General features: G+C 38.8%; 1 protein-coding gene across 1 annotated transcript; it reads right to left on the bottom strand.

The window, feature by feature from the left end:
- Positions 1–87: 87 nt before the first annotated feature.
- CD274 (CD274 molecule) lies at positions 88–22,233 on the bottom strand. The gene is made up of 7 exons (XM_012737934.3): positions 22,019–22,233; positions 16,289–16,354; positions 15,087–15,428; positions 7,839–8,123; positions 5,660–5,767; positions 4,198–4,257; positions 88–3,092 (listed from the first exon to the last, which is right to left on the bottom strand). The coding sequence occupies exons 2-7, from the start codon at positions 16,338–16,340 to the stop codon at positions 3,070–3,072; spliced, it is 870 nt and encodes a 289-aa protein (XP_012593388.1). The 5' UTR covers positions 16,341–16,354; positions 22,019–22,233; the 3' UTR covers positions 88–3,069.
- Positions 22,234–22,606: the final 373 nt, after the last annotated feature.

Genomic DNA, 22,606 nt, shown 5'->3' with positions numbered 1-22,606 from the left:
GGTATTCCAAGTAATTTTCTCCTCTGGGATGTTAAGCCAGAGTGGTTTTATAAAATACAAAAGAAACAACAAAATGGACATGCTGGTGTACTCAGGAACAAAATAAATATTTTATTAAATTAATGCAAATATAAAAAAGTGACAATTAAATGTGGAGTTAGGTATCATCTCTGTCTATGTCATTTACAATGAAACACAAGACAAAGGGATAAAGTGCTTTAATATACCACCACAAGAAGGTTTAGGAATGGAGTGAGTAGCCTTGCTCAGCCAGAATCCTCGCTTGTACCCCACACAAAGGATGGTGTCATACAAATTATTGTGCAAATGAACATGGACAGACAGATGACAGAAGGAGTTCTGTTGCAGATTCTGTTTCTTCAGCCTTGACCATGGCAAAACAAAGGCTTTCCTTTCCATTGATCCCAGTAAATGGCCAAGAGGGAGGGGAAACTCCTGGACCTCCTGAGAGGCATCTGATCCTCACAGCCTGTGAAAAGCAACACCTAGAGAGGTAGTGATGAGAGTCATGGAATTCAAAAGTTCAAGCACAGCTAATGAGCCTTTTCTGGCACAGATGAGGGCCTGGGGCAGCCAATAGTCAAGGTACACTGCTGGAATTTCCAGAATATCATGTAATTTTGCAAATCAGCATCAAAATGAAGTTTATACCCAAGAGAAAATGACACAAAAAGTTCCAGACATGACTCTGTCATAGAGAGTTAATAATAAAGTTGCCCTTTAGGTTCACTAGGTTGACTCAGTATACCCTAGAGAACCCATGGGTCTCCTTTGACCAAACATAAAACAAACCAAATCTGAATTCAGTCACAGAGCAAGTACTCAACAAATGCTGGTTGTCTAAACACAAATGTAGTACATATTTAGCAGGTCCCAAATAATACAAAAGATACTGAAAGATGACCTAGAAACAAAACAGACACAGTTCCTGACCACTTAGAACTTCAAAGTTGTTCAAGCTGCTACATAAGAAATAATATATTGAATAAAAATAGCAAACTGCACAGCAGATGCACAATGTTACCTTTCAGGAAAAAAATTTTAAAAATATGTACTTTTAACATACATTTCTCTATATAGACTGTCTTTAGAAGAATACATGTACAAAAGTCAACAGTGATGGCTTCTAGAAAGGGAACCTAGAAGGCTAGGAGGATGGAATGAAGATTTTTTTTTTTTTTTTTTTTTGAGACAGAGTCTCGCTTTGTTGCCCAGGCTAGAGTGAGTGCCGTGGCGCCAGCCTAGCTCACAGCAACCTCAAACTCCTGGGCTCGAGCGATCCTGCTGCCTCAGCCTCCCAAGTAGCTGGGACTACAGGCATGCGCCACCATGCCCGGCTAATTTTTTTATATATATATCAGTTGGCCAATTAATTTCTTTCTATTTATAGTAGAGACGGGGTCTCGCTCTTGCTCAGGCTGGTTTTGAACTCCTGACCTTGAGCAATCCGCCCGCCTCGGCCTCCCAAGAGCTAGGATTACAGGCGTGAGCCACTGCGCCCGGCCAAGATTTTTTTTTTTTTAACTGTCTCCTATTGAGATTGTTTGAATTTTGAATCATGGAAGGGTATGGATTCAAAATTCAATAGCACTTAAATAGAGGAAAAAGAACTGTTAAACAATACCAGATACTATACACACAAGCATCAGATTGCATGGTGAAGGCAAATAAATCAGGGATCAATATAATGCTAGAGCAGGAATTCAAGAGTTATTTCCCACAATTCTTTAAATTATTGTCTTCTTCTTGTAAACTAAAATTGTTTTGATTATTAAAATGTTTAAGTGTATCTAACTGTCCCAGAACACATTGACCGGCCTACTCCTCCTCATGGCAATATTGCTAGACTTTCTCTTTCACACCATCATTCTCCTCCAAGAGGAGGAGATGCTTATGCTATGACAGGACACTAAATTGTGATACTAAATTTTTTTTACCAAGCTCCTTGTTAAACTCCGAGCTCCTTGAGGGCAGGTACTTTGTCTTGCTTACACCTGCAAACTCAACACCTGGCACAGTGATTGATATTGCAAGGGCACTTAATAAATGGCTTTTGAATAAATTAATTGCTTAAAGTAAAATTGCTGTAAATTATAGTCTAAAAGGACAATGGGTGACAGTTTGGAAATCTGAGGTCTGCTCTTTACTGGTTTAGGGAAGTTTTTTAATCTCTCTGCTTCCTGGGCTGTAAAACGAGTATAAAAATAGTGGTTATCACAACAGGGTTGTTACAGGGATGAAATGAGGTTATGGGTTTAGGTTTCCACATAATTGTAAAGCTGATATTTAAAAGAAATAGATGCTGCAACAGACACTTGTGGTCTGAGAATTAGACTATTCAAGTCAAGTACCAAGGGGTTAAATAAAGTAAGATCCTATACAAACCAATGGTTTGTTCTCTGTGCTTCCTATTTGTACTCATGGTTACAGAGGGTACAAAGCACCTTCTAAATACTTTATAATTTACTGGACACAAGCAAGTCATTAAGCAACAAGCTTAGTTTGGTAACAAAATGTTAACAGCCACTACAATATATCTTCAAAGGAAATCATTCACCAACACCCTCACAACACAGGAAGATTCCATAGACTCAAAATAAATAGAAACAATAAATACTGTCGCAACACTGGGACTCTCAGTCATACAAAAGACACATCGAGGAATTGAGCTCAGCAAAGGGCATTTCTGCAGGAACTGACTGCCACATCAGGGATTCTCAGCTTGTTTTCCCAGGGTGAGCCACGGACGATTTGCTTGGAGGCTCCTCACTCAGAAGTGCCTGTTCTCCCTTGCCCATGCGGCGCCGATGGGTCTCTCAGTCATTTTGAGGTACCGAGGTCTCTTTCCAGGCTCCCCTTTCTACTCCACCTTTCTTTGTTCTTCTCTTCTTTCCCCAGGTTCCCGTTTCCAGTGTTTGAGCCTTTTCAGTCCTACATCGTCTACCTTCCCACGGGCCCATTCCTTCCCCTGGTTGTGTGCAGCCCCGAGGAACTCCCAAACCACAGGCTGAGAATCCCTGCTTGAAGATCAGAAGTTTCGATGGTGGCTTACGTCTCCTCATATTGTGTATCTGGAGAATGATAACAGTGCATTAATTTTATGACGAGGCGTCTGAGAAAAAAATAACAACAAAGTCCAAGGAGAAACATAACTCATATTTGCTAGATGATATAATAAATTTGAAATAAGAGAAAGAGCCAGATTGTACTTATGCTCAATAACCTTCACATGATAAAGGATGACTAGTTTGCCAGGGACTGTCCTAGTTTTAAAAGTGAAAGTCTGGCGTCCTGAGAAACCCCTCTGTCTCGAGCGAGCTGGCATGGTTGGTGCACTAATGACCCAAACAACACTTGCTAATTAGCTTTACCACACAAATGAATGCTATGAACCACACAGTGAAACTTGGCTGAGCTTGTGCAAGTTAATTAAGACTACTTTAAACTTGGGCTCATTGCACAGTTTGTTTTCTAACTACATTACTAAGAATTAAAAACCCTAATATAACTTTCATCTTAGTTCAGTAAGCTGGGTGAGGTTTTTCTGCTCTTTTATAAATGTAGACATTTGTAGTAAAATGGATTGAAGCTGATGGGTTAAGAGTAAATGTCCATGGTTAGGCTAGTGAGCTTCCATGCTTGATTGTGGTCATTAGTTGTGTGTTCTTGGGCACTTTACACTATCTTCTTGACCCTCTGTTTCTCTACTGTAAAATGAGAATAAATCTAGTATTTATCTCTTTGATTTTTTTTTTTTTTTTTTTTTGGCTACAGGGTTGGTGGGTGGGGGGATTAAATGGGATACTGTGCATGAAGCAGTTAACACAGTGCCTGACATGTGGGATTTTTGAATGAATGAATGAATGATCCATCTACCTAAGTCAACCTGGTCCCCTGTTGCAGGGAGATGCTGGAATGCAGGGCAAGAGAAGCTGCTTCCTCCCCCTTCCTCTCTCCTCTCCCCACAGAACTGCTCCCTACTCCCTACTTTTGAGGGCTGTCCCTACCTCTCCTCAGCTGTGGGAAGAGTTCTAACATTAGAGTTGTGAGGCAAATAGCAGCCCCAGTCCCTACCACCAGCATTCTTTAAAAGGTGGGGAGGAGTTTTCCTTTTTATTGCTTTGGCTTTTGTTTCCTTCTTTTTTTCAACTTCCCAATCCCTTCTGATATTCTTACCATTTTGCTGCTTTGAGTTTGCATCTCGGATGCCACATCTTTCCACATCCATTATTCTCACTTGAGAAAAAGAAATCATTTTTATTTTCATATAGCATAACCGTACATCCCATACAGTGACTCAAGCTTACATCACGTGTTCTTATAAAACATTTTTAATGCCTTAGGAAGTCTGGTAGACTTCCTTATTGCACAGGTTCCAACCCATGAGGATAATTATTAATAATTCAACAGTTTAGGGCACCTTTTTTGGTTTTTTGTTCCTAGATCTTCTTGAGGAGTATATACTTTTATTTTCCAACTTTGTTTCAGAGGTGGACCATATTCTGAGGTCCTTTATTATCTGTTGGCTTTCAAGGTATTCCTAATGCCAACTAATTTTTTTTTCCAGGGAAATATTCAGAATGCAAGTTGACAACATTCATTTCCTCGGGCAACTCAATTCCATCTCAGGATCTTACTGTCATTGAAACCTGATCCTTATATTAATATTTTGCCGAACTAAGTTCTTTTAAGGACAACTCTATAGGCAGGCCATCCGTGGTATACTTCTGAAACTACTGGGGGAAATGTTCACCTTGAATCATCTTAAATGGGAGGAAATTATTTGAATATATTCATTTTCCTGGATTTTAATTGTTCCCATGGGTAAATTGAGAAATAAACACATGCAAATTATTTCAAAATCTGCATAACATCCTCCACAGGAAATCCGACAGAATACTGTATGATAAAAATACCACAGTTCTACAGAAGGAACTGTTCCTATTACTTGAGGCACTCACAAACCAGCTCAGTAGAATAGAGCAACTAAAGCAAGACTAAAATGCAACTGAAACTGACAGGCATTTTAGCTTTCTCTTCTGTAAGTGTGATTATTTGCATGATGGAAGGAAATCGTATGATGAGTCTTCTTCAACCTCCATCTCCACTCAGTCTCCCACCCCTCACTTCTGTGCACCTGATTTTCACCCAGCAATTCCACTCAACTTTCCTATAATTGCTATGGAACAGTGGGACGCCTTTGTGCCAACTTGCAAAGGTAAGTCAGGTTTCCTTGAATCCATGATCCAACTCTCACCCCCCAGTAAATACTACTACAAGTGTTCATTGCTGCCCTCCAATGTAGGTGATGCTGAAAAACAGTAAAATTAGCAGGACCAAAGGAACAGGTGGCCCACGATGAACACTGTTGGCACGGCTAAAACCCACTTTGCATAATTGAAACTTGGCCTTGGGAGGAAAGGCTAACAGGAGAGTAGCATATTATAAATCAGTGTTTCCCAGCAGGGGTACCGAGAGCAGTTTGGGTAGGACAGTCCCCTGGCACTTGGGACTGTCCTGCAGATTGCAGAATATTTAGCATCCCTAGCCCTGCCTACTAAGTGCCACTGTGACAACAACAACGCCACCTTACACTTCCCTTCGTCCCCAGTGGAGACCATTGCAATAAAGGAAATACCTTGTTTTCTTAAACAGAAGAGGACTGTCAGTGGTACACCAAGGAAGAACACAACAGCTACCAGAATCATCAAGTGAGTCCTCTCATCTATAGGTACTGCAGGTGGTTCTGAAAAACAAAAAGAAAGTGACTAAAGATAAAATTTTGATGGGAAGAGGTCAGGGGAATAATCATCCTTAAAATTTAATTTAGTTTAGCTTTAGGTTAATTTTCTTAAATACCAAAGTTCCTGGCCAGTGAGTGGCTAGAATAGTGAGATACCTCTGATAAGAAAATGGGGGCAGCATGGAGAAATGGAAGAAGCCCAGGCTTTGGACAGATGGGCCTGGGATTAAATTCTGCTGCCTGCCATTGACCAGTTTTGAGATCTTGGGCAAGTCCTTTGACCAGCCTACAAAATGGAAATGCTAATAAATTTCTTGTGAGGCTAATTTTTGTAAAGTGCTTATTAGTGTGGGACCACAGGGAATGGCTGCTCAATATGAAATGAGGGCTTTCCTCTTGCATTCTTTAATACAGAAGCTAGCAGCTCACTGCAGGTAGCAAAGGTGGCCCAGAGTGGAATATGGAAGGCCAACTGGCACTGCCAAGGAGCTCCTACCTCCCCAAATCTGAGGTTATGATTGGGAACCAGTGCTTCTTCTCTTATCTTTCCCTGAAGTTTGAACACCTCTGGACATCTAGTTATTGGTGCCTCTCACTAGTCTCGTTGTCTATGGTCTGACACAGGAGGAAAAGGGGTCCTGTGGCACATGGATGCTCAGACTGTTGAATCTCACCTCTCACCATTAGTCAGTTCCCGCTTGGCTCAACTGGCAACTGAGACCCACGATCCCTAACTACCTAGTTCAAGCTTTAAAGCCACAATGACAGCCAGCATTTGATTCGTATTAACAGCTCACAGTTCCCAAAGCCTGTTCATATATATCATATATGAGTCTCAACACGATTTTATGAGTTAGGCATACCAGGTACTAAAAAAAAAACAACCCAAGTTACAGATGAGGACACAGACTCAGAGCAGTCAAGTGAGTTACTCTAAGATGCCCCACAAATTAGTTGTCATAACACAGCTTTTAAATGGCAGGAATCCACTAAAACAGCTCTTAGTGAAGGATCGTTCAGGACCTGACATCTCATACCCCAGTCAAGGCATCTCCTTAATTGTCTAATTTTTGTTTTTTCTCTTTTTGTTTGCAAGACCATCCTGGCTTGTCTTTTCCTATTGGTTGACTTTTCTAGCCAGTTATTTCAGTTATTTTCTCTGCAGTATCTGGAGTTTTCCCGTCAACATCTATTGGGGGAGGGAACAGTGAGAAGTGCTTCTCAGGAAGGACATCTCTGGGTTTGTGTTAAATGCGATGTTCACGCACCTCGCTTTCTCTAAAGGTCTCTCATCAGACTCTGTTTCCCACCCCACCTACTTCTGTGCAGTAGTGAGATTAAAATAAATAAATAAATGACTCTGTGCATGCAAGAGTTTCAAACCATTTTCATATACTATTGCTGATTTTATCCCTACAATAACTTTGTAGGTTATAAAACCCTACAGGGAGAGCGAAGCACAAAGAGGTCTAATGATTTGCCCAGAGAAACACAGCCTCATGTCCTAGGCACCAAGCAGACTGTCCTGAGTTAAAATATCATAGACCACCTTGGGAGAAGTACACAGGGAGAAAAAGGATCTATCCTGTTTGGAATAAGATAGCAAAGTACATTCCGTTTGTTTCCTGCCGCAGAAACTCTAGAAAGAGGGAGAAGCTCTGATGTGCTAGGATTTGGATTCCTGAAACGTGGCCTAAATTGAGTATACTTCTCAGGTATTCCCCCAGGTTCCCCAGCTACAAGAGCATTTCCTACGTAGAATGGGGTTGTCTCTTTTCTTATCTCTTTGCTGGAGAATGTGAACTGTATCTCATTCTTCCACGTGCACACAATGCCTAATATAATGCCTGGCGCACAGGGCATATTCAATAACTATTTGGTGAATGTTTATTAAGTAACAGCGTAACCTGGATGAATGGAGGTGAGGAAGCAGAATGCATTTTGTAAATATAGTGTTATTCATTCATTCATTCATTCATTCAACAAATACTGAACGACTAGAATGAGCTGGCATCATGCCAGGTGCTAAGGGACAGCATTAAGCACATTTTGATTGACACATTCAGAATATTACCTGGGATGACCAACTCAGCTGTATTGTTTTCCTCGAGATTTAATCTCCGAAAAGTGCAGAAGAAAATCTCGTTAGCTGTTGTGTTGACTCTCAATGTGCTGGTCACATTGAAAAGCTGCTCCTCCCTCTTGGAATTGGTGATTGTGGTCCTGCCACTCAGGACTCGATGGTCACTGCTTGTCCAGGTGACTTCAGCCTTGGGGTAACCCTCAGCCTGACATGTTAGTTCGTGTTCAGAGGTGGCTGGGTCCATGGAAATTCTTTGGTTGATTTTGTGATACGGGGCTAGATCATAAGCAAAGAGAAGTCAGGGCTTTTGCTTAGCACAGAACTAGACATGTGGGTTAGTGTGGTCCACATTAGAATAAGGGTCAATGCAGGCTGGTTCTCAGAGAAATAAGCTTAATGTTCAGCTGCCTCAGCAGTTGGGAACCTCTGCTAGTTCTGCTGCAACTCAGTTCAAAGTCGGGTCAAGTTTGGGCTTAAAGGAATGACTATCTTGCTGTAAGAATCATGCCGGTATATTTATTGGGCTTAAAGTACATATAAACATTAATTTAAAGAAAATTGTTATCTTTAAACCAGTAGTCTTTTATATAAAATATGTCTCTCCACTTATTTGAGCCTTCATATGTTTCTCAGCAAGTGCCATAGTTTTTACATGGGGCCCATTTCTTCTTAAATTTATTCCTGGATATTTTCTTTTTGTTATAGTAAAGCTGTCTTCATAAACATAAACCCCTTTGGTTGGCTGGCAAGTACTGTTTTCTTAGACTTTGTTTCATAAATAGAAAATCTGATTTTGATTTGTCATTTACTTTTCTGACTTTAAGTCAATGATCAGAAATTAGATATGAAATTTTATTTGTAAAAATTGACCCATGTTCCTGGTGATACTTTTTAAAGTTTAAATGTATTTTTTCTTTTAGAATAGTTCTAGATACAGAAAAGTTGCAAAGATAGTACAGAGTTACTGTATACTCCATATCTAGTTTCCCCTATTGTGTTAACATCTTATATTACCATGGTACAGTTGTCATAACTAAGGAACCAATATTAGTACATAGTTATTAACTAAACTCCATAATTTATTCCATACATCACCAGTTTATCCCTAATGTTCTTTTTTATTTTCTGGATTCCATCTAGGATACTACATTATGATACTTATTTAAAAAAAATTTTTTTTTTTGAGACAGAGTCTCACTCTGTTGCTCCGGCTAGAGTGCCGTGGCATCAGCCTAGCTCACAGCAACCTCAAACTCCTGGGCTTGAGTGATCCTTCTGCCTCAGCCTCCCGAGTAGCTGGGACTACAGGCATGCGCCACCATGCCTGGCTAATTTTTTCTATATATTTTTAGTTGGCCAATTAATTTCTTTCTATTTTTAGTAGAAACAGGGTCTTGCTCATGCTCAGGCTGGTTTCAAACTCCTGACCTTGAGCAATCCTCCCAGAGTGCTAGGATTACAGGCGTGAGCCACCATGCCCGGCCCTTTAAAATTTTTTAATGCTGGCTATTTTAACAAATCATTTAAGTAATTATTATACTCAAGAAAGAAAGTTTGATTAAATTTTAGATAATTGGACCCTTTTATAGGATTAAGATACCCAGTTTGCCGACTATTCTACTATATTATTTACTGCATTATATAGCATAAGGTCTTTATGTTTATTCATTACAAGTATGTTAACATGTTATTTTGTTGGTATAATCTTTATTTTACTCCTAATACTTTAGAGTAACCACTAATGGTTCAGAGCCTTAACTCTCCATTCCTTTACCAAATATATAACAATAGATTAGTAATATGATTTATTCACAGAAATTTAACACAAAACAGCCAGGATCAAACAAAACTGAAATAAATAATGATATGATATTTTGGTACTCTTAAATTAATGAAACCACCATCAATGGAAACATTGGATATCAACATAATTATGATTTCAAAACACAGAAATAATATTATGAATACTAGAGCCCTCAATCTTGCATCTGTTATGTTTAAGAATTATTTTTAAATGAATCTACTGATTCTACTTCATGGAATAAACATTTCATTAAGTAATATTATCATAATGGGGTGTAGTTCACTTGGCACATAGCTTGATTTCTGGGCGATTAAAATTTCAAGCCTAAAATCACTGTTAATGGTAAAATATTAAGGGTAAAATATTTGCTTATTTACCCGCATATTATCATTTCTAATGGAAGAAGAGTAAAGGAGAATGCTGTAACATATTGAGAAATACGTATAAATGTGGAATAGCTCTGGGTCCAATGAATGAATGGATTCATTCCAGAAGAATTGATTAAGTATCTACTACATTAATCTCTAAAGTGGAGCACATATATGGAGTATAGGAAAAAATATTAAAACTTTCACATATGTGTTTTTATCGTAAAAATTAAGAAATAATTTGGGCCTAATAAGCTTTAGTGATTCACACTACGTCATACTTTGTGTGCCACATAAGAGTCTTACAGAAAGAAGAAGAGTTTTACAACATTGAAGGGAGGACAGTGACTCACTTTGGGGTTATGATGGATTTTTAAATTCTCTCATTTAATTTTGACTAAACTTACCCTCTTATAACATGAACAACTAATTAGAACATTTCCCTCAAAGAAACTGAGGATTGAAGATAACACTAATAATTCAAGCACAAACCAAAAAGAAATGACAGAATTTGCATTTTTTATCAGCCTCTTACGAGGTTAAAAACAACAAGTACTTAATCGGACCTGACAAAGTGTTGGTTAAAAAAACCTCACAACTGGCTGGGCATGTTGGCGTAGGCCTATAATCCTAGAACTCTGGGAGGCTGAGGAGGGAGGATTGCTTGAGGTCAGGAGTTTGAGACCAGCCTGAGCAAGAGTGAAACCCTGTGTCTACTAAAAAAAAGAAAAATTAGCCAGGCGTCATGGCATGCACCTGTAGTCAGCCTCAGCTACTCGGAAGGCTGAGGCAGGAGGATGGCTTGAGCCCAAGAGTTTGAGGTTGCAATGGGCTATGATGATGCACTGCATTCTACCTGGGGTGACAGAGTGAGACTCTGTCTCAAAAATAAATAAGAAAAATAAACCCCAAGATTATCGAGACCACCTACCTTTGTTAATAAGGAATTCCACCCTAAGGTATATTATGCCTTGACATATTAGATAATGATAGTGGACCATGACAATTAGTAAGACATTGAAAATATTGTTTATTAAATTTTTATTTCATCCTCTTAAAATGTCTATTTTTGTACATTTTTAAAATGTACAATATATTAGGTTGAACAAGATGAAATTGGTGATATTCAACCTCTCCTGACTTTCAAAATGATGATTCTTTATGATATAATCTATATATCAGGAGAAAATAAATTCTTCATACTTATACACGCACATGTGCATGAACACACACACTAGTTTAAAATGCTTTACAGATAGGGTGGGTAATGAAAAATTTTTGCAGATCCTGGTTTACTAAATCTAGAACACTATGCTAATGTTGGTCAATCAAGACCAAGAAAAGCTCATGATAGTTGTTTTTCTTTTTTTTTTTTGTAGAGATAGGGTCTTGTTCTGTTGCTTGGAGTGCATTAGTATGATCATAGCTCACTGCAGCCTATATATTGTCTTGAAGTCAATATACAACTTGATACACATTCCAGAGGTACAAATACAGGCAGTAAAACATGGTTATTAAGGACACGGACTTCAGAGCTAGACTGCTTGGATTTAGAACCTGGCTTCACCACTCACTAGCTGGGTGAACTTGGGCAAGTAACTTAATTTCTTTGGACATCAGTTTCCTCACCCTTAAAATGGTTAGAATAACACCACATATTATTGAATCAAAGATTCCATCTATTGAAAGACACACTCAGATGTCAGAGACAGTAAGATGTGAAAAACATTTGCCTTAGACAGGATGAAGCACCTACCCCATAGAGTCATTCTGAGGATTACAAGAACTAATATAGGCAGAGTGCTTCCTACAGGGCCTAACACAGGATGGTGCTACATAAGTGTAGTGGTACTAGAGCTGCTCCTTCTCCTCCTCTTTTGACTACTACTGCTTAAGTGTAATCTTGTGGCATTCTTTAGAAAGTACTGACAGTTTCTGATGAACAGTCTTGGAAATAAATTTTCACATATCCAAACCTGTTTATGTTTCCAAAATCTGAGGCTAATCCTATTTGAGGGAATCATTCATTCACTCATCCATTCAAGAAATATTTTTTGTGTGCTCTTGTCACACTACTACTGTAATGTATGTCAAGCCCTAGGGATGCAACAATGAATAAAACAGACCCAAATCCCTGCCCTTATAGAATTTATATTCTAGAAGGAAATAGACAATAAACAAAATAGATAGGTACAGCTATATAATATGCTATGCAGACTTCTGATTTCAAGATTCTTCTTTCTTAAGCACCAAAGCAGGCAAGAGAAGCTTCATCTTTCTCTGCTGCACCTCTTTTACTAAAAGGATCTGTTCTGCAAAATTAGGATTCAGTCCAAAGGCCACACTTAAGGACCTAGAAGGCCACATTTCTTCTTAAGGCCACGGTTCCCCACCCCTTTCAGCTATACAATATCTTAGGGGAAAATGCTATAGAGAATACTTAAATAGGGCTGGGGAGTTTGAGGGGAGAGATGGGATTGGGATGGAACGATAGCAGTTAATCTTTGGTCCATAGGCTCAAAAGAGCTTTATCAGGATAACTATGCAACCTTTTGTTCTTTCAGCTGCCTAACTCCATTTAAGATCCTGAAAGTATAAATGGCCATATCATTTTCCCTACTATTATATTAGGTTCACTGATCAGGTAAAAACATTTTTCTTTGAAAATCGGATGCCTGCCAGTCTGGTATTTAAACTAATAAACATGAAAGGTGCAATAACACCCAAAGTAATAATGATAATTGAGTTAATCCAAAACAAAACTCAAATTTCAGTTTCAAAATGCTTCACCCTTAAAGTCCCATGGTGGGTAAACTCCCTGGGGAGAAGCTGGGTTACCACACATTTTGCAGTGATGGGAAGAAAAACTCTTACTGTGAAATCATTTGCATATGGAGGTGACTCAGGAGTTCTACTTCCTTAAGTTGTAAAGCTCCAATAAGCCAGGCACCATGTCTCCATTGGTGACAATGCCTCAGTGCAACTGAAGCATTGGTGGCTGTCTTGTTCTTAGTGCAGAAGATCTAGCCTCTTGGGATAGCTCAACTCAACTCCCAAGACCACACTATGCAAATGCCAACAAGACAGACTGGGACTAGGATGACAATCAGATCCTTAAACCTGGTTGGTCATCTGCTTTGCTTCATCAAAGATTCCCTCATTGGAAAAACCTCATCAGTGCCAGAAGTTTTCCTATTGTGTTGAATGACAGCAAAGGAAACTGCAGATCCCTAAGGGATATTATAGAGCCAAGATGACCTGAAAGAAACACTTCCCTGGTATAGGGACAGCTGTCCCCACCCTGCATACTCCCTACAGGCTGATGAGTGACCTTCTCTAGAAGCAGAAACTTGCATTCCATGCTTCTTTCTTCCTGATTGCCAGGAATATATTCTTCCCCTCCATTCCAGACCTAAAAAATGCTAGCTGTTGATGAGGCTAGGGCTTGATAATTTCTTGAATGCCTTCAAACACAGTAGATGCCTGATATTTGCTGATGGACTAAAGAAAAGTTGAAAATGTAAATCACTACACTCCTAACTTTCTTTCATGAGTGTCATGAATAGAGAAGCATATGGTAAACAATACAGTGAAAATTAAATCTACTTCACAAGTGACATTTTCTTGACAACAGTAGCATTAATTGAGCCAGAATCAAAGACTAATAATGTATGCAATCTTTGTGAAAAAGATAAGAAAGGAACAACCTAATTGTTGAATTTCAAAAACTAAGCATTGTTATAATATTTGTCATACTTGTATACCATTTTTGACAATAACACAGTATGATAATAACAACTGTAATAAAATGTTACTTCAACTTCAAAAAAAATAAAAAAGACTAATAATATACCATAAAATGGATGCATGTCTTCTAATCCCTATATGATTTTGGTTTTGAGTTTATAATTGTAAGTGATCCTGTATGATAAATGTAAACTTTTTCTATTTTTATTATTGACCTTCAGATTGATGGTTGTTAGCGCAGAAATGGAAAGACCAAGGAGAGATGATTTACTTCTACTCAAATATTAAAAGGTCACTATGAAAACCAGAGAAGCAGGCAAATAATCTCAAAACTATGACTAGAGAGATCAGATTTCAGCTTAATATCAGGGAGTAATTTCAACAGGCTATGGAAGGGGCGTCCAAATGACAGGGATGCCACTGTTGTAAGGATACGAGCAGAAGAGCCTTTGGGGGATTTTTGCTCTTTGTGGGAGTTTGGATTAGCTGCTCATGCCTGGCGTCCTTTCAGCTCTCAATCCTATGAAATTCAATAGTGAAAGTAGAGGTGGCCAGTTAAGGTGTTTTCCTTTACTTAGCTAGGGCCAACCCCAAACTTTGAAATCAAGTAACCTAGTGACATATTTGTGGGTCAGTACCCAGGAATTAACACTCACAGTTCCTCTTCAATTATCCAAGATAACACTGGTATACATTTTCAAGATGAATGTATGCCTATTGAGCATAGCATACCGTCTCTGAGGAAGGATGACTCCTTTATACTTACTAAGATTATTTTTCTTTCCATAGATTGACTTAAAGGCTTTTTGAATGTGAACCTTACAATGGGGTTTGTTCTTAATATACTTATAGGCTCAAAGGAAGGAAAACAGACCCAATAAAATAAAAAAAAAATAGCGGTTCAATATAGAAATTCTGGAGGGACACACAAATAATGGTTACTATCTTTTCATTGCTATGGAAGATGGTGGTAAAGGGAGGAGGGGCACTTTTGCAATTCATTTTATTCCCTTCCATAGTATCTGAATTATTTGCAAGTACATGTGTTACTTTTATAATAATAAAAAGGTAAAGACTAGGATTTTTTTTGAAAACTGAACATACTATAGAACATGGCTCTGTGTTGTTTGGTTCCAGATCTCCAGTGACTGTCAGGATAGGAGGTGCTCCAGAGGTGCTCAGTGTGTGAATGAGTGAATCAATGGATTGTGCTGTTCTGTTTGAAAGTAAATCTGGACTTTCAAGAATGAAAAGTTCTCAATACTCGGGATATATTTTTTTACTAAAGGTCGGGCATTTTTATCTATAATATATTCTTACCATTGACTTTCAAAGTAATCCGCTTGTAGTCCGCACCCCCGTAGCTGATCATGCAGCGGTAAACCCCTGCGTCCCGCAGTTTCACGTCTGTGATCTCAAGCGCCGCACTTCCCAGGAAGAACTGGTCCTTCAGTAGCCGGGCCCTGCCACGGTAGCTACTGTCCTGAACCTTCAGGTCTTCCTCGCCACGAACAAATTGAATAATATTCTTATTGTCCATTTCCCAGTAGACAACTAATGACATCAGGTCTAATTGTTTTTCCACTGGGAATCTGCATTCGATGGTCACATTGCTGCCATACTCCACCACATACAGGTCCTTGGGAACTGTGACCGTAAATGCTGAAAAGAAAGATGACCAATCTTTAGAAGAGGGAAAATTCCTCAAAACATTTACAAAATCAGTACAGGGTTTACGATAACTTTATCTGGTTAGTTACGTGACAATTGTATTTAATGACTTATTTCCTTAAAATACATCTTTTATCCAGTGGGTTTGAAACATGTTTTCAGATGCTATATCTCGTTCCTGAGTTGGAATAATAAAAATTAGCTAAACAAGTTGCCCCACAATTCATAAGCATATATTACTGTGGAAATACTATACTGTGATGGAGTACTTATAACCAAGGAGACTTGGTTTCAAGAAGACAACTCCAGAATGCCCTTGGACTAGACACCTATTTGCCTTCTACATAGAGTGAACAGTAGATTTGAGTAGTCATCTCTTCTTATTTCTCAACACTTTTGATCAATTCTCTTGCCAGAGGTCCATTGGTATGGAGTTCAGGCCTGAGGATGATCCTAATACTGTGATACCCTGACACTTTCTATGTATACTAAAATTCTTCCTTAGAATAACCTCAACAGAAAAAGCAGGTCACAGAACAACCTAGATTGAATAATCCAGGCCTTATTTAAAACAAACAAATAAAAGTATACATATAAGCCATTTCCTCAGATATATTCAATAGTTATCCCTGGGAAATGGGTAATGAGTTAATTTTGTTTCTTTTGGTTTTTCTATATTCTCTTTGTCTTTATACAACAACACGGGTGACTTGTTTATGAAATACAGAAGGAAAAATAGCATGTTCTCTCTATAAGAAAATCATCTCCATTTAAAATTATTATTTTAGTTTGTAACTTTATGGTTAAAATATTTAAAATATAGAACTTAATGAAAGGATTTGGTGTCTTACCGTTCAGTAAATGCCAGTAGGTTGTGAATGTAAAGACGTGAAATATCCTCATCTTTCTGGAATGATCTAATTATAAAAAACACACACAAAAAAGACTGCTTTACTCAGTGATTAAACGCACAATATGACAGTATGGAACTTGGAAGTTCTAAGTGAAATAGTCTTCTAATAACCAGCTATGACTGACTTGTAAATGTGAAAATGCAGTGAGGAATTTGGAAAATCAATACCTTTATTTAATAGCCCAGAGTCATATAAAGCCAAGTGAAAAAAAGTTACTAAGATGTGAAAAATTTAAATTTAGTGACAGGCCCTGCAAAAACTTGTAATGTACACTCAAAAGAAGCCAAGAAGAAAATATTGCACCAAAATCCTCTCACCTATTTCATGTTTTCTCTGCATTGTAACATATCTAGAAATCCAAACCCACCCTTGTCAAAATTTCAAAGCAAGGAGAATCTGACCTCCACTTCTCCAACCTTTCAATGCATCTTTCTCCCTACAGATAAATATTTTCATCCTACTCTTTAACTATTCAAGTCTCTACTTCACAATCCCAACCATGCCAGCTCTCCTCCAGGTGCCATTCTTCAAAATCTCCTCTTCTTGGATTTGGCCAATGCATACAAAGCTATGAGTGACTCACTGCCATTCTTCCAGGGGTATTTGCCTACATTCTATTCTTCGTTTTGTCATCCTGCTTGAAATTTGACTAATTCTTTCATTCAGCAAACATTGATTGAGCATCTCTCCCATGCCAGGCACTATTGTAGGCCTGGGAATACAGAAGTGAGCAGGAAAGAAAAGTCACTCTTCTCTTGGTGCTTATATTCAAGTAGGTGAGTAAAAGATTTGTACTTATTTCAGCCAATCTAGTTATTAACATATTTTCTCTCTCTTGTGTTATACATATATTTACACACTTTGATGGAGAAGTCAGTTTTCTCTCTTAGTGTCTCTCCAACCTCTATCTACACACACAAACTCACAAATGATCAATTAATCAATGCTACACATATATAAGACAGACAATGCTCCTAATATATAATGGGCTTCTAAAAGTCAATAAGAAAACTACACATCACCGAAAAGGAAAATAAGCAAAAGGTTCTAACATACAACTGACATGCAAACACAGGAAAGGATGCTCAATATCACCAATAAAAATGTATGTATTTAAGATATGAGATACCATTTTCTACTTATTAGCTTGACCAAAATTATAAAAATTCTTAATATTTAGTGTTTTCAAGGATGAGGGCAAATAGGCCTTCTTGCTAAGGGTAGGAATGTGAAGTTGTATAACTTCTTTGGAGAGCTATTTGATAATCTCTATCAAAATTTTAAATGTATATGTCATAGGACCTTTCACTCTCTCTCCTAGAAATCTATGCTGAAAAACAAAAACAAAACCACATACATATAACTATATGTATAAAGGGATGGAATTGCTAATAATAGCCCCAAACTGAGAATACCCTAAATGGTCTAAATGGTTAAATAAATTTTGGTATATTCATACAATATAATACTATTAAGGACAGAATTTAGTACATATATATGTATTGATTTTGTAAAGATGTAGAAAGTAAGTTTCAAAACAGTATATGTAGCAGAAATCCATTTTTATTAAAAATAGAAGAAAAATGTGTGTGTGTGGATGTGTGTGTCTTTAAACTCAGAAAATGTCCAAGATGCTGACAATGATTATATTTACTTTTAGGAGTTAAATTAGAAGGAAGATAGGCAGGTTTTTACCCCTTTATAGTTTTAAAAGGCAGAAAAGATAGAAAAAAAACCAGAAGAGATTATGAATTGGTTTTTTTGGTGTTTTAACGTGTTTAAATTTTCAAATGAATGAATGTTTTACTTTTATTATTAGAAAAAAATGAAAAGAAGATTTAATGAATCATTTTACCTTGCCAAGCTGCAGAGTGTTTGGCAGACCAAGTGGTATTATGTAAAGAAACCCTAGAATGGAGTCGAAACATCTGAATTGAGATGGAATAATGACATTCAGTTGTTTTTATTTTTTTCTTTATTATAAAAATAATATAGCCACATTATAGAAAACAAGACAAAAAAGAAAAAAAGGAAAAATCACCTATTATTTCATCACTCTCAACCAGGGAACATTTGGTGATACCTGGAAACATTTTTGGTTGATGGGGGAGGGTGCTCCTGACTCCAGGGGTAGAGACCAGAGATGCTGCCAAACATCCCACAATGCACAGGGCAGCCCCCCACAGCAAAGACATATCTAGCTTAAAATGCCAATAATACCAAGGTTGAGAAACTCTGTCACCACCGTGAGCATTTCTGTATAGACTTTTCTTTCAGTCTTTTTCCCTGTGAATCTTTTAAAAAGCATTTATCGGGAGTCCGGTGGGTGGGAGGGGGGAGGAGGGGATGGGTATATACAAACATAATGAGTGAGATGTGCAACATTTGGGGGATGGTCACGCTTGAAGCTCTGACTCTAAGGGGGAGGGGGGACATGGGCAATATACGTATCCTTAACATTTGTACCCCCATAATATGCTGAAATAAAAAAAAAATTTTTAAAAAGTAATTATTACCTTATCTAACATTTAATGCCCATTTATTTCATTTAAAATTATATATTCCCCATTTTACTGTATGATATTCATAAGCATCTTACTTGGTGATCCCATAATATTTAATTCCTCTATTATCATGTATCAAATCATTGCCACTTTTTAAAATATCATAAGAATTTGTGTATTCAGCAAATATTTTTTGAGTGCTTTCTGTATGCCAGGCCCTAGGCTAGGCTCTAAGGATAGATTTTCCCCAAAAGAACTGCTGATCAAGTGGAAAGAAGATTTTCCTGGTTCTTGACACATGCTGATAATTATACCATCACACTGTATTTCCACCCAGCACTCAGTGTTATTTTTTTGAGACAGGATCTTGCTATGTTGCTAGGGCTAGAATGCCATGGTATCAGCCTAGCTCACAGCAACCTCAAACTCCTGGGCTCATGTGCTCCTCCTGCCTCAGCCTCCCAAGTAGCTGGGACTACAGGTGCATGCCACCATCTCTATTTTTAGTAGAAATGGGTCTTGCTCTTGCCCAGGCTGGTCTCGAACTGCTGACCTCAAGCAATCCTGCCTCGGTCTCCCAGAGTGCTAGGATTATAGGCGTGAGCTACCATGCCCAGCCCAGTACTGAGTATTGTTTAAAAAAAATTTTTTTTTTGCTAATTTGATTATTGAAAAGTACAATTTGAATTTTTCATGGGTTTGTTTATTGTTTAGTTCTTTTGTAAATTATCTAATTTTTTGGTCTGTTTATGCTACTGGTTATTTATTTATCTGTATGAAACTTTCATGTTAAAAAGACATATACAAAAAGGATAAAATAAAATGAGTCATGATCATCTTGCTAGGGTTAGGTGCATAATTCTTATTTCTCTCTTTTCCATCAACCCTGTACACGGGGAAGAGAGATGGCCTCCAGGCCTGTGAGGACACAAAGGTGGTTAAAATGGTACTATAGCAGCTATCTAACTGTCCTTTCCTTGGGCCAGAGTTGATTATACCACGATTACAAAATACTAATGTGATACTATAAACACAAATACACTTATTGGGCAGAAAGAAACTTGAGATACTTTAAACTCCAATCAAACATTCTTTAATAAAACAGAGAGACATTAAGTCCACTCCTGCATTACAGCAAATTTTGCCAATGTTTATAGCATACACTGGTTGAGTTCTTATCCTTTAATGAATTTAGCTGAAAATTTTAGGGGTAATAAAGGCTTATCAGAAGGTGATGGATTAGATCCAATATTTTTCTAATTTCTCACCCTACCCTCTCCTCCGAAGCTCTATTCCCTTGGAGTGCAGCTATCATAAGTGGGGGAAGAAAAGGAGGAATACAGAGACCATGTCGGCTGATGTCGAAAGCCATCAGGGCAGTTGGTCTAAGAGAAGAATGCTGACATCTTCTTCAGGTAAGAAATTATGGCCCTATGTGAATTCCCAGACAAAATGAAGACATTCAAAGACCAGTGACATGTGAACTGGGGAAGAAGTGATGGCTCATTCAGGATGGGGAAGTGGGTTTGTCCCCGGGGGAAGACCAGTATAACACTATGGAACTGATACTACTTCTCTATCTTCCAAGGGTAGGACGGGTAAGAGGAAGAGACCCCGGGAAAATATTCAAGCTTCCTTTCTCAAAAGTAGGAGCAAGGACTTAGAGAGGTCAGCTATTAAACGTCTGCTAAATGATCAAACTCTATTCAACTCTACTCAACCCTGTACCCAAACTCCTTCCCCTCAGTCAGTCTGAGACACCCTCCCACATTTTCCACATGAGGTTTCAATTCCCCACAGTATTTCTGTGTCTTTCTTGAAGATCACACTCTAACTGCTGTCACAGAGCCTCTGCCTCTTCTCTTCTATTGAGAAAGGCTAATCTTTTCTTCAGCGTAATCATAGTTCTCCTTAAATACCATCGGTGACTGGCATTGTCAGCTGGTACATTGTTTCTGGAAGGCAATTTAGGTTTTCATCAAAAGGGCTTTAAAATATTCAGACACTTTGACTAAGTAGTAACACTTCTAAGAGTATATCTGGGCCGGGTGCGATGGCTCACGCCTGTAATCCTAGCACTCTGGGAGGCCAAGGCAGGTGGATCGCTTAAGGTCAGGAGTTCGAAACCAGCCTGAGCCAGACCCCGTCTCTACTAAAAATCGAAAGAAACTAATTGACCAAACTAAAAATATATATACAAACAATTAGCCAGGCATGGTGACACATGCCTGTAGTCCCAGCTACTCAGGAGGCTGAGGCAGTAGGATCCCTTGAGCCCAGGAGACTGAGGGTTGCTGTGAGCTAGGCTGACGCTACGGCACTCACTCTAGCCTGAGCAACAAAGTGAGACTCTGTCTCCAAAAAAAAAAAAAAAAAAAGAGTATATCTGAAGAAAATAATCAGCAATGTCCCAGAGATTTCTATGCAATGATGACCAGCAAATGGCAAAGACAGTGATGATTGTAAATAACCTTTATGTCCAGCAATGGAAGATTTATTTTGTTTGGTTTCCCAACTTGATGGAACGCAGCAATAAAAACATATTTTTAGAAGGCTATTTAATTTGTAGAAAAGCATCCACAATATATTTTTTCAGATTGAAAAAGACAAGATAGAACAATGGTACTTTTACTCCCTGTGTTATAAGACAAACACACACTAAACTTTGACATAAGCCAAGGTCAACGTGTCTAAGAAACATTTTAACATTCTTAGGTTCCTCCCTGCTTTTTCAGGAATCCCTTAGGTCTTCGGAGCAGATAGGGCAAAGAATTTAGGTTCAGGAGTCCTGCATCTTAGGGCAGCAAGGGAGGTTAGGAGATGCTGCAGGTGGGATGACTTATGCAGAGTATTGCTGTTGACCGTGGACTAGAACCCACGTGTCCCGACCTCCAGCCTAGGAATTTCTCTCTAGACCCAGCTACCCACCTCAGGGCCACATTCGTGAACACACAGTCGCATCGCACCTGCCAGATGCCAGATACATCCGCTGATCTTATTAACCCTAACAGGTAATTGGCTCTACTGCCCCCAAACTATCCCGTTTTCCTTTCCCTCCTGCTCCCTTTATCGCAAAGGAAGAGTCTAGAGACCCTCCGTTTTAAAGTCCTGAGTGCGCCGAGACCGGGCGGTGCGCGCCCCGCGGGCGAAGAACGCTCCCTACCTGCAGGCGGGGACACTCGCTGCCGGCGACGCGCGGTGCTGCGCCAGGGACTGGAAGGCCAGCGGGTGGCGCGTCGCCTCGCTAATCACCTTGCCGAGCCTAGGGGAGGGGCCCCGCCCACCTCTGACCCGCAGACCCGCAGACCCGCAGCTCCAGGAAATTCAGCTGGGTAGAGGCTGGACTTTCTTGCCCTTTGGGCTCAAGCTTTCAATTTAGCAGGTTGCTCGTCCTAGTCATGCATTTATATTTCACTGAATCGAAAGTGAAACCAAACCAGCCAGTAAAGTAGGTTTCCCATAAGTCACGTTTTCATCAAGAAGAGCTCCAAGGACAAAAATAAATCCAGATCTGGTTTAAACCAGGCCAACAGCTGAGAGCACGAAGATTTCAGACCTTGACTTTGCTTTTAAAACAGACACCTGCCATCAGGTTGACCCCTTTCTGATAAAAGCCTTTAAGATGGCCGAACATCTCGACATACCTCGACATAAATTCTACAACATAGAGAAGGTAAAACAACAGACCTACATGGCTCTGGCTTTTAGTCTAGAAAGTAGATATGTGTGTGTATAATAGGAAATATATTTT

Source organism: Microcebus murinus, chromosome 12, assembly GCF_040939455.1.
Source record: "Microcebus murinus isolate Inina chromosome 12, M.murinus_Inina_mat1.0, whole genome shotgun sequence".
NCBI lineage: Eukaryota > Metazoa > Chordata > Mammalia > Primates > Cheirogaleidae > Microcebus > Microcebus murinus.
This window is presented reverse-complemented; position numbering and strand designations above follow the sequence as displayed.